General features: G+C 35.8%; 1 protein-coding gene across 8 annotated transcripts in view; it reads right to left on the reverse strand.

The window, feature by feature from the left end:
• Positions 1–13,855, reverse strand: part of sh3pxd2b (SH3 and PX domains 2B) — a 43,363-nt gene that overhangs the window by 10,670 nt on the left and 18,838 nt on the right. For 5 of the 8 annotated variants that reach the window (XM_023962838.1, XM_023962837.1, XM_023962839.1 and 2 more), the window contains 6 exons: positions 12,998–13,074; positions 7,366–7,457; positions 3,981–4,006; positions 3,614–3,649; positions 1,754–1,885; positions 1,136–1,237 (listed from right to left, as the gene is read on the reverse strand). In XM_023962838.1, coding sequence (XP_023818606.1) covers positions 1,136–1,237; positions 1,754–1,885; positions 3,614–3,649; positions 3,981–4,006; positions 7,366–7,457; positions 12,998–13,074 — 465 coding nt within the window. The remainder of the gene's footprint in view (positions 1–1,135; positions 1,238–1,753; positions 1,886–3,613; positions 3,650–3,980; positions 4,007–7,365; positions 7,458–12,997; positions 13,075–13,855) is intronic. The other 3 variants (XM_023962842.1, XM_023962841.1, XM_023962844.1) reach the window with 1 other exon arrangement.

Genomic DNA, 13,855 nt, shown 5'->3' on the forward strand with positions numbered 1-13,855 from the left:
GTGTGTGTGTGTGTGGGGGTGTGTGTGTATATATAGAAATATATATCTATATATATATTTATGTATGTATGTATATATACGTATATATATATTTGTATATATATAAATTACATAAAAACTACTTGGATGCCACCAAAGGCTATAGAAAGCATTGTCATCAGGGCACCGACGACCTCACCAAGATGGCGTCCAGCTCTGCCCCTAATGGCCAGGCTTCCCAAGCGGGCGTGTCTCCTCTAGCGATATAAGTCATTAACTCATTGGGCTGCTCATCCCTCCCATCCTGCAGGCTTCTGTCTCATGTAAGTGACGTCATCTCTCAGCGCCAGCACTACAGAGCTCTGTCTGCAACATGGCGCAGCTCTCACCCATGTGGGCTTATTGTGCTGTGCCTGAGACCAACGACTCATTCGCTGTTTGCAAAATTTGTTCGACAGAAGTGTCACAAAGAGGGAAATAGGTCAGCTGTAACCCTTGTCAATCTCCCTGGTGTCCATGGATTACATGAAATCTTTCCACCTTTATCCACCTTTGTCATGGTAGGGAGAACACGTCAATGGAAGGGTGGGGTCATCTAAGATAGCACAAGGGTTAACACCACAAATCTCACAAGCTATTTAAAAATTCTCCACCACGAAATGTTGGAGCAATATGAAGCTCTAGTCATTGCTAGCGTTAGCACTTATTCTGGAAAAAAAAAACTGCGAGCTTGCATGGAAATAGCTGTCAGCGCCCTGCAATAGGATTGATAGTGAGCATTTTTTTCTTCTGCTGCAAATGTGCTGGATAAAAAAACTAACAGCTAACCTGTCAGAGAGCAGAGATGCTACTTGTTGTTATGACAAATCTCCCATTAATCCAACCACAGTAAAAAACAAAAAACGAAATGTTACAGTGGTGGTTTATGTCTTTTCATTTTGGTTTGTAAAATGCTGGAATGCCTATGTTTTTAAAAAGTTTTATTTCTATGAGCAACCATGAACTTACTAATATTTTTTTCTTATTTAAAAAAAATATTGGTTGACTATCGGTATCGGTTACATGAGGCAGGAAAATATCTGGTATCGGTTGTAAAAAGTCAACATCGTGCATCACTAGGCTAAATCCTAGCACATCTATGTTAAGTTTTACATACCTTCTTCCCCTGGTAGTGTGAAGTCATCAGGGTCATCCTGCACCTCAAGGCAGGTGGCAGGGACCCAGCCCTGTGCATCTTCAGAACTCACAAACCACCATCCTACAAGAGAAAAAATCAAACGCAAAGATTCATCAAAGGGGATAAATTCTCTCCTGTCAAAATAGAAAACTTGTTTAAGATTAACACAAGCTGTAAAGCATTTAAGAACATTTATTTACATTTGGTGTTAAAAGTAATAAGTTAAAAAAAAAATCTGAATTTTATAGTAGTAATAACAACTTAAGTCCCAGAAGACTCAAGCAGTTGTTCTGATCATATCACGTATATTAATGAATGAATTTACAATCAATGATATTAATGTAAAAGGCTTTGAGAACAAAGAAAACAGTTGTGCTCTGGTAGCAGTTCAATAAACAGACCGTTGTGTCAGAATAGGCTCAGGGGGAATCCAGCAAAGGATAAAAGTCTGCTAATCTATACTTATCCATACTAATATTTACTTCGGTTTTTTTCCAATGTAAAGACCACGCTGAGCAATGATACTGGTAATTCAGTAAATATGACAAAATAATGTTAGTAAGCTAAATAAAAATTTTAAAAATGTACTGCACTTGCCAGATTCATTTTTCTCAATGACCTCCACCACTTGACCCACACGGAGGCTGATCTCAGAGCTCTCCTGCTTCTCATAGTCTGTTACTGCCACATACTGGTCAAGTAGAAGAGCGTCACCAGAGGTGGAGTCTCCTGTCATAAGAAAAAGAAAAGGAAAATAACAGAAGTCATATTTAATTATCTTTTATTTCTACTCTTTCTGAAATATTTTGGAGGGACTTGACACTGAAGTCTCAATAATGTAGGTGGAGCCTCCACTTTGCATGATTGATGATTTTTGGTTCCATTAGCTGTTCTAGTAATTTTAAAAAAAGCAGTGAAAAACAACATGAAATTTTTGGTTAAACTGTAGAGATTTTTTTGTGTTTTTTTTCCCCCAAAGTAAATGATTTGGATCATTTTGAGGAAACGTTGAGTTCAAAAGCTGAATGCATTGATCTGCATTATGGAGACTCCCAAACATTTGAGGCAGCAGTGAACCTTTGCAAATGTAAATGTAGCCAAATCAAAAAAGGACAGTGAGATAAAAGATAAATAGATAAAAAAAAGCAGTGAAGAAGTGAACATGATTAAATGAATAATTGATGTTAATAAGATTTTGTTTCAGAAAATCGATTAAAACAAATCAGAAAGCCCCAACAACACCGTTAGCAACGAAGTAGCGTGAGAAAGCTTCTATAGGTCGAGGGCTAAAAATGGCATTCTGATGTTTAACTGACAAATGAAACTACTGTATTAATTAGTTAACTATGAACTATTAATAAAAAGAAATATGCTCTCTGGATGAAGCCTCTGACCTTTTAACCAAAAGTAAAGCATAGTTTAAAAAACTATCTTCCAAAAATTCCAACAATTTAAAGTTTCAACACAGAAGCAGTTCAAGACTATTACTGTTCAATAATGTTTCATATTATTATGTACACTTTTTGGCACAATTTTCCAGGCTCTTCACCCGGTTTCTACATATTTGAAGATGTAACCTTCAGACGTGCACATATATGAGCTTTTCGGTAGTAAAAAAAAAAACAAGCTCATATAACGCCAGTAAAACACATACGGCAGTTAGTTCAACCCTTATATTTTAACTGTCATTTCTAGTTTTGGTGTATCCTAAAATATAAATGGGTATGCGTGATTTTTTTCACCCCAATCTGATCTAGAGTCGTCAGTCTGATCAGAGCTATATTGCAAAATATTAAAACATAATGGGATGTTTTTTTTTATTGTTGTTTATTTTTTTTTACATTTCTCATTCCAATACTGACTTAAGTTGTGGGTGTATTCATGCTGTATTTGTAGAAATTATATCATTTTTCTTGTTGAAATCCAATATTATTTTTGATTGCCCTTCAAGTTTACATTAAAAATATTGCATAAATGAGACAATAATATATATTTTAATTAAAAAATGTCATCTTGAAACATATTAATATCACTTAAAAATGTTTTAAGTTAAATGTTTTTAGTGACACATAGTAACATTTATGTTTTAGAGCTGATAAATCAAGACTTCCATGAGACAAAAACTTCATTTAATTTAATGCGTACAGGGTAGTAGGTTTACTTCACATTATTTTAATGCATTAGCAGTGCAAATAAGATTTTTGGAGTGTTAGTACATTGTAATTTTTTCTGCACTTTTTCACTCTTTTACATCAATACCAAATAAACAGATAAGCTGAGATTAATGGATTCCCAAAACTAAACTTAAGGCAAAAATCACCACCCTACATTTAGATGTTCTAACAATTTAAATGCAAGCCCCCAAGCCTTTAACAGAGACACCTGCCACCTGTCCGCCGCTAGCCAATCACTGGATTGCACACACAGCATGACGATGCATGACAGTGCGTTTACTACCTCGCTTTAGGAAAGTAGTCGCTCTCTCCACAAACCCTGATGAAAAGGAAAATGAATGAAGAAGAAAACTGAAAAAAATAAACATGGATGCAACTTAAGGATAGTCAATGAACAGAGAGGAATAGCAACAGTAAAAGATATGTATAAAACATCCTTTAAATGTGCTGCGTATCTAGAATATGTAGTTGTGTGAAATGTTGATCGGGAAAAACGAAAGTGGATTAAATAATTTTAATAACATGTATGGAACTCTACCAGTAGATGGCAATAATGCGTAGGTATTTTCAGCAGGTTTCTAATTGTAACTTTATTTTTTTCATTCTTAAAGGAAGAATACATGGCAACAATATTACAAGATCTTCCCTACCTGGTTTCTTCTTCACCATCAGTTCCCTGTTGGGAAAAGAAACATCCTCTTAATGCCCAGAACATTAAACACTCAATTTTTTAAATTAATATCAAAGACATAAAATCAATCAGACACACTGTAAGCTGTAGTTCTACCAAGAATAAAGAAAAAAAGTTGAAATATCTTAACCTAATAAACCTAAAATCAGGATTTGACTTGGTCCATTAATCCAGTTTTTATGTACAAGATAACTTTAAATATTTTAACAGTAAATTTTGAACACAAATGCTAAATTCAGTGCAACATCTGCTGTGTCGTTCTGGTAGATGTATAAGACAGATATTTAAACCAACCCTCTAAAGCAGCAGTCAGGAGCGTATTCAACATCCAGATGGTAAAAAAAAAAAATCCTGAGAAGAGACAATTCAAGGATTTCTCTCACACTCTTTGTACTTCTTCATTTGCATTCCCTTACAGTTCCTCAACTTAACAGCCTTGCATCGGCACCTTTTTTATTTTTTTTTACTTCTCCTATCTTCCATGGCTAAGCTTTTGCCTTATCTGCCCTGGTGTTTTTTTTCTTGGCAGCTGCTCCTTGTCTGTTTCCCTGCATCCATGCTAATGCTCTCAGTCTCATGAAGTAGAGTTTGATCGGAAGAAATTGCGACTGTCTAGAGTCTAGACTAAGGTCTACATGCACTTGTACACACAAGAGTTCCCACTAAGTATAATATAAAAAGAAACATGAAGGCAAGCCAACCTAACCTTATTTTTTCTAATGATTATGCCAGTAGAAATAACAAGGATCTTTGCTAATATCAATATGGTTACTGGTTAAGGTAAAAGTATAGCCATCCTCTCACTGGGTGTAGTAAGAACATTTGTGGTTAGCAGCTGCTTTGTCAAATAAAAAAATAAAATCTCATAAACTCTCATCCCCTTTTTAATGCAAGCTGTGTGAAGTAGTTCAGCCTGATCTGTCTTCTCATCAATCATATTCAGTTTTGGGCTACTATCTACATCCATTTTCCTTTTATAATCCATAAAACTGTTGACTTTTCCTTTACATGTCTCATTCCAGGACCCATTCTTTTTCTCACTCTTTTTTTTAATCCTTTTGATCTTTTTCTGCTTCCCACCTAAGTTCTCTGAAAGAAAAGGCTGGAAAATATCCTCTCCGTGTGGCAGATTTATAGACCATGATAAATCTTGGCTGCTGTGTCTGAACACAAGGCTTGTTGTCAGTTAGCCAAACAACAGACTCTGCTAATAGAAAGCAGTAATTCAATTTCAATAAAGACAAACCAAGGTCTTTTCTATATTTATCCCTCTTAAGTGACAAAGTTTTTTCAACTTGGGCAAGTTGGGCACAGAAAGGTGAGTGAGCAACAACAAAAAACACTGAATGACATTTGAGTACTAGAAAGTTTGTGGTTGGGGTTGTGCCTCTTTCTTTTGTATTGCCTAACTGGAATGGTACACACAATTTTGGTGTTTTACAGTTGTATGTCTAGTTGTAGTCATTAAAATAAACTGATACAGATGAACAAATGCAAAAACCCAAAATGTAAGACGTCTGTGCAATAGATAGGAAAAATAATAGTTCCTAGTGCCCTTAAATCTTTTTGTTGGTTACTTCTTTTTATTTAATGTATGGCAATATATCATAATTTAGAAGCCCAGTCTTCTGTGATTGGTCAACTCTAAGAGAGACACCTCCTCCAATTCACTATCAGTACCACAGGGATTGCATATAGTTCTGGCTGCCAGCCAAATATGTACTCACTAAAGTCAGGCTAGCTACATTTTATGACCACAAGTCTTTGGTTCAGGATAGAGTGGGCACGATGGCAGAGAAACCTGGATCTCCATCAGTCAAGCTGATGGAGGGGTGTTTGTGCATGTGTGCAGTCAGGGTCTGCAGAGCAGATCCCCAAAGTCAATGCTTCTGATAACATAGTAATCAATCAAATATGACGTCTTCAAATCTTTGGGATGTTAAAAAAAAGACATTTGATGCAAATATATTGACAATAGGGGTGTAAAGATTCATTTTCCTTTTTATTAATTTGATTCATATCATAATTTGTGGTTGCTGATCGAATCATAGTGGATATTGGTTCTTTTTGAGTGATCCGATTTGATCATCTGAACAGTGAAGGTGAAGTTTTCCAGATTCCTGGTATTTCTTTCAAGATAATCAATTGTAAATTAGATATGTTTACAAACAAACAAACAACTAAACAAGAATTAATGGCAAATCCATTAACATTTTAGTTTCATAAAGTTTATCCCACTGTTGTTTTTCTACATTAAAATAATACAAACGAAAGATAATTAGAACATTCTTCCACACTGTCACACGTCTTTGCAAAATTCAAAATTATTTAGACACACTGGAAAATAATAATGGTTTGTTTTGCTGCCATCATGTGTGTTGTCCACTGTGATGGCACTTGGTCATGTTTATGTTATAGTGAAATAAACCTACCTAGTCTCAATCCAGATGGTATTTTCCAACATCTATTATGGATTTATTTAGCTGTGAAACTATTTTTTAACAATATGAGTCAATTCAATTTGATTTGATTAACAACTTGCTTCAGATTAATTTGATACAGATCGATTTGGAATAGAAATGTATATATTGATTACTTGATTAATCATTACAACACTGATTGACAATGTGAAAAGTACAGTAGTAGTTTCTAAATCCTCATCTTAGAACCAAAGTATAGACTAGCAGACCAACTCCTCATAGCAAATTTGAATTGGTGTTCCAACGAGGTCCTGTAAATTCTCCAGTCATTTTAATGCTTACTGATTAGCAACTCAACATCTTGATATGTGGTAACTAACAGGGGGTAATGACACAGCTGACAGCCGCTAGTAAAAAAAGACCCTTAACCTTAACAACTTGTTTGAAGATCATGCTTGTGTATGAAATCATGTCAGCATTTATCTAATTGTATTGGAGGCTGGTACTTCATCCCCACTAACAGTTTAGTTTTGAGAAATCTTTCTTGTAAATCCTGAGCATGACATTAATGTGTTGAATACATTTTAAACACAAGACCCAAGAGCAAGCCTGTAACTGTTCAGAGCAACTTCGCTGTTTGCAGCTACACGCAAAAATGCTACCTCAGCAGTTTAAAAAAAGGAACCATTAACAATAATTCTGCTTCCCAAAGCAAAAGGAAACTGTGTAAAATTATAAAAGCACAAATAATGAATGCTCATTAGAACCAAAATTTGATCGTAAATCCTGGCAAGATTTGACATGACAAGAATCAGGAAAGAAAAAAAAAAGACGAGTCAGGATACAAAGTCACTTTTATGAACCATTTCGTTTGTAGTCTGGAGAATTGTGTGCATGCATGGTCTTGCGTAGCATTGTGCTTACTCTTTCGGGGGGTTGAGGTCCTCGGGTCTGGTCTCGAAGAATATTCTGACCTCCTCACACTGAGAAATGTAGACTGGCAGCTGAATTAGAGCCTACAGACACAAAATAGGGCAAGAAACTTCATTAGTCACACAAACGGGCAGTCAATTAAGCACATGGAGTAAACCAAATTTGTTGACTCACATACATCTAATTTTTACAAACTGCTTTTTTTCACATACGATAAAATCAGGCATATCCTGTCTCAAAATGGTGTAGAGATCATGCATTTACTAGTTGACAACTAATAGAAGCCTGAAAGATTTATGAATCCCTTGTTATTCCTCATTCTTGAACAACAAGATTACATGTTGTTCGAGGATTTTTTTTAAAGTGAACTATGAGGAGAAGCTTACAATTATCATTTTTGAAACCAGTCCCCTGACTCTGTTTGGTAAGCTGATATTGGTAATGTGTGTGTGAATGGGTTTGTGACTGTAAAGCATTCTTTGAGGAAGGTAGAAAGCCATATACATGTATACGCCATTTACTGGAGACTTTGAGTGAAGAGATGTTACCTTTGGATAGCATTACTTGAAGCATTTTGTGTTGTGCTTAACTGAACACTTAAGTGCTCTAAAAGTTATCGCTCCTAAGTCAATACTTTAGTTTTGAGTTGGTGCTAATCTGATCAGGTTAAGTAAATGTAACTAATGTGAAATGCATTTACAGGATGTGTTTCTATGTTAAAAATGTTATTCAGAACTGTTACAAGGAAGAAAATCTTCACGATGTGAAGAGAAACTTAATTTATTGGACTGTTTTTAAACAAACTTAATAGTTATAATTAGATTGTTTTGGTCTAAAAGATATCAAAACCATGACAGGTACAAAGGCTTTTAGTTGATTTTTTTCTTTAATTGTATAAAGGAACTAGCAAATATTCTACCTATCAAAACATATTTTCTCAAAAGTAGCCATTTTTTAAAAACCCCTCAGTGTATTCATAAAATGTATTTTTCACAGTTTCTTAATCATATTAATTTGTGTTCCAGGTCAAGTTTAAGTCTTGTTTACTTGTCTTCCTTTTTTTAATTCTTAGAGCAGAATTTAAAAACAAATGTTTAAAACAAAACCTTAATATAAAATTGAAACAGACACTTTCAGTTTGTTATTTACAAGATAATTTACATAATTTACATTTACATCTACAGGTACACAAATACAGTTAGTGCACTTTTTTTCCTTTTTTATTTTTTTCCTTGTTTTTTATATCCAAAACATATGTTGGGGAAAAAGTCAAAATACCTGCCAAAAGTGACCCAGTGAAGTCTATTTCTTACTCTCAATGAAGCTAGGCCACTCCTCCATTTGCTTGGCAAGCAAAGCTTTCTGCCATCCATCAAGCATCTTCTCTTGGACTCTACCTCGAATTTTAATACTCCTAAGTGTTCCAGTTTTGTGTTTTGTCCTTTCACTGAGCACAGTCATTCTCTCTCAAAGTCTGTCACACTTTGACAGACATTCCAAAGATGATGTCCCCAGATGTCCTTGTTGTATGTCCCGAATTGATGTCGTCATAGCTATGATGACGTCGGGGGCTTGGCTGTGCTTCAGCAAAAAAGCAACAGAACTGAGATGTGTAAAGCACTACACGCACGCACACACAGACATGCACGCACACGCACTTACACACACATACAGTACAGACCAAATGTTTGGACACACCTTCTCATTCAAATGAATGGGAAGGTGAGTGAGTGTGAGTGTGAGAGTGTGAGTTTGTGTGTGTGTCACCAAAGGGTATCACCATCCTTAAGTGCTGCCAACCAGAAGGTTGTGCCTAAAGAGAGGCGGGTCATCCTGGTGTCCACTCTTTAGATTTATTTCACTCCTTGTGACAGCCTGTAGTCTCTACCCTCATTACAATTCTCCACAGGGAAGAGACAAGAGGGAGGCTCAGGGTGAATTACATCAAATGGACTTTATAGATGTTCTCTGCTAAGGCAGTTCAAAGGGGGCATTAAGGTAATTATGTCTGCATGTTTTGTGTGTGTGTGTGTGTGTGTGTGTGGGTGGGGGGGGGGGGGTGCACAAAATAAGGCTGATTTGCTCCTAATCAGGGACGGCATCATAGCTGGATCCAGTAACAGCATCTGTACTGAAAATCTAGTTCCATGTGTTCCTACGTGTTTGATCGTTTACAAAGAAAAATTAAAGTGAAAAAAAGGCTCCACAAAGAAATATAATTTCAATTTTTATTGTCTAATGACTTTATGCCTTTTTTTCTTTAGCAGCTATTATTTTTTAATGCACAATGCAACAGCTACAGTATCACACTCTTGACATAATTACTGTCTTACATTTTATTGCATTGTGTTACTAACCTAGTGGTACCATCTCAGCATTTACACGTTTGGGTAAAGCAAACAATCCCTGCTTTTCCCCCCTTATTTCTTTTATACAAGAGTTTCCCAACATGAATAAAAATGTTGAAGGACTGCTCAACCAAGGAAATTCCATATGAGTCAGGACACAGCCTCAGCTGTAAAGCACAAGGGCTGACTCAGCTGTTCCAGAAGAAAAACATTGGGTTTTACCTGAATACATGTGGTAATATGTGAGAACGCCTTTTCTTTTCTCTCTCTTTTTATTTGTATTATTCCAAAAGCTAAACTAAGAGGAATAAAAAAGAAATATAACATAACAGTTTATTATAGATTTCTAAAACAGTATCCTTACGAGCAAAACAGACTTTACACTAACAAAAACCTAAACAACTCATTTCATCTCAAGATGACCATCTTATAAACAAGTAGTTTAAATATTATTGAGTTCATTTTAGTCAAAGTAAAAAAAAAAAAAAGAATTAATGTTACCGCTTACAAACCAATTCATCTTATTTTTCATTAGAAAAGTGCAAGATACAAATGTTTTTTTGGGCAAGTCTAAAAAATGTACTAAAAGCCAGCATTTGTGTTGTGTGGATGCTGACTGGAGCAAGCTAAGCACTGGTATGTTTTTATGTCTTTACCTCAACTGTGCTGATTGTAACCACCACAGCAAAACATAGAGCAGAACCCTCCATAGCAGTTCTGAGGGGAAACAGTTTCAGGCTAGACGAAACTGTCATAGATACTTGATTACCATAAAGGTGAGCTTATGAACTATACATATTTGAAATTTTTGAGAGACATTTTGTTTTATCAAAATTCATTGGGTTTGTGGGGAATTGTTATGTGTTAATTTAGCTGATAATTGATTGTAGTTAGTTCTTTAATGGATGTACTACTGCTTCAGTGATGCAATAACATTTTAAGTTACATCCAACACCTTTACCTGATTATGTGATTATTCTCTCTAGTTAAAGGCAATGAGTCTTAAAATGCAGAAGTTTGACTTTTTTCAGAATTTTCAAAGAATTTTCTGAGTCACAAATCACAGACTGGTAATTAAAAGTTATGCTTACACTTAAACACACCCATCAATTAAATTTAACACCCTTTAATTCAAGCTTTAAATCCCCTTTCTCTTGCTGGTTTCCAAATATAAGGTTAGAACAAAAAAATCCCAACAATAATACCAAAAATTGTATTCAAACTCATTTGGGTGGAATACAAAAGTCAAGGGTTTGTCAGCTGTCCAAAATAAAGAAAAAGCTACAGTATATTTATAACTGTACATCTTTCTAACAAGTTTTTTTTGTCTAAAACCAAAAACCAGTTTACCTAGGAGTCTTGCTAATTGATTCCACATTTTTTTCATCCAAGCTTTCACTACCATGTAATATGAATGATATACAGAGCAGATATAACCCTATAATCAGTGGTAATATTCCACCTTTTCCTGACAAAACAGCCTTAATCAGGTACTGACCCCACTAGACTACATATCAATTTTTTTTTTAGCCCCGTTAACAGTTTAATGGGTCTCCATTAATCAAACGTCCATGTCCAGCACATCAAAAACTCATTCCAGTTAAGAAGCTATAAAATCAGGAGGCCAGATTTAACCGTGTTGCTGTGCTTCCTAAACTATTCATGTTTCCGTACTCATTCATAAACATTAAGATGCATCCGTGTTTTGTGCTCAGTTTTGTTGTCCAGAATAATATTTCACTGTCCAGGATCATCTTAATAGTATTACTGTTTTAAAAGGCTTGGAAAAGGTATCCTAAATAAGTCTACTTGGTACCACCCAACTGTTGACTTTGGTGATTGCAGGCTACAATAAAGATTTGCTGTCAGTTTCATATTATGATCATAAAAGTACCTGCAGATAAAAAGTCTGAGGGTGGAGGACATTTTCATGCAGTCATTATTTAACCTTCTCAAGATCAGCAACCTGTTTTTTGAGCCCTCAGGGACTGTTGGCAAACACCATTGTGCATCATCTTTCATTGAAAAGATATTTTATGATTGTGTTTTAGCAACTAATGAGAATGTGTGGTACTGCAAGCCTTTAACATATTTTAAAATCTGTTCCAAATAAATTGCTATTTAGTAGTGATGGGTCCGGTAACACTGATGCGTCGGCTCAAGTGTTAAGCTCATGAAGTGAAACCCTGTGTCGGTGCGCATATCGCATCAGGAAAATTCATGTGACCAATACAGCCTATGTGTCGATGTGTCACAGAGGAGCCAAACAAGGAAGCGCATCTACCAGCAGTGTTGCCAGATTCTGCGGTTTTCCGCCCAATTGGGGGGGTTTTGATTTTGATATTGTGGAGAAAATTTGCTTTGGGCAGGTTTTGCATCGTTATAGAGCGAGACATGGGAATGAGGAAGCCACATCTACAATGACAAATATTGTGTTCACACTAGTTTATTTAATCAGTATATTAGTGGAGTTTCTTAACTTGTTGCCTGCACTGTGACACAGTATCAATACAGTTTGGGCAATGTGCCGAAACGCTTCACAAGGCTTCATACCCATCACTACTATTTAGTGTACAAGAATGCTTGATATGGGGTAAATATCAAAGTATTCTCCATGGCGATGGCTGAACCCAAGGTTTCCCAGTAAACAATTTATTCAAACAGTCACGACAGGCTCGTCTTCTCCTCATGGTCAGTAATCGCCCCATGTGTCTACCAGGTAATCCAGATAACTATTGGGAACAAAAACCCCACAAAGAAACAGGCATTGGACTGGGCCACTCTCTTCTTTTGCCCCATGTTCCAGCTTTGAAGCTAACTTTCCATTTTTTAACTCTTTCATTGGTCCAAAAGCAGTCAGTGCCCCAAATTCACGTACCCTCCACAAACTATGAGATTTTTATTAAATCCAACACAAACCTTTCTGCACTGTGAGCTGCACTAGCTAAGCCAACCTTTGTCCTTTGGCCACCAATGATTTGTTGCTGGTTTTCCACAGGAATTACAATAACATGTCAATTTTTGTTCCTTCCAGAGATCACATTTTATTAGACGTGAGCATGGCAGATTGGAAACACTCCAGAAGAGCTGTAGTTTTGAAGCTGCCCTGACCCAGTGGTCTATCCAATGTGAGTCGACCCTCATCAAACTTATTGAAATGCCTGTTGTTCTACTTGTCACACATCAACTATAAAGAAATATTTTCCTTGACATTTATTTCAAGAAACACTTAAAATGAATACGAATATGATGCTTAAATCAGTCAGCAGACTTACCCGGCAATATTCGTTGATGGGCCTCAGCCTCTTCATTGCCACATCTCTTATATGGCTCCGTCTGAACAGAATCTTCCCTGAAACAAAACAGGAAATGTTGACTTTGAAAAAAAACAAAAGACAAGCCAAACTCAACCCATTTAAGATATCAGTATAATTTGCCTGTACACACTGATGCTGAGGAGGTGTAAGAAAACAATGAGATGTGTAAGAACACAATGGATTTTACAAAACACAGTTCTTTAATTAGCATGCAAACACAATACAGTTATGTCATAAATAACAATGAGAGCACAATGAAGTAACCAAAAAGCTATTTAAAAAATGTAAGCGATTAATACATTATTTTGGAATTGCAAACTATACATACATAATTAAATGCTTAGACAAGATGGCTTGTCATAACAACACGAATAGCCATAGTCAGACCTTAAAAAAAATGTGACTTCAGTTGGCAACTCCTATGTTGTGCCTGAGTAAGACTACAGAAGTTTCCCCAAATTCATAAAACTCACCCAAACTGAACACACACAAATATATAAAAAAACAGTCTGCAATAAGATCTTTAAAGTAGAATAGGATTGTTTTTTAGAAGTTACTGAATCTCACCATCAAGAAGCAATGGTGTTTTCTTAAGGAGAAAACTGCAGACTAGCTGAAACTTGAAAATGTCTCAGAGCAGATAATGCTGAACCATCAAACCGTGAAAACAACTCTGAAAAGAAGTCATTGTCTGTGTTACTTTTCATCTACAACTCAAAACTACAAATATGTTGGTGTTAGCCACAGAGATATGGAGTAACCATTGATAAACATTAAAACCCTGATTAAAATATCAACTATTTATTGGCTGTTACT

This window comes from Oryzias latipes, chromosome 14 (genome assembly GCF_002234675.1).
Source record: "Oryzias latipes chromosome 14, ASM223467v1".
Lineage (NCBI taxonomy): Eukaryota > Metazoa > Chordata > Actinopteri > Beloniformes > Adrianichthyidae > Oryzias > Oryzias latipes.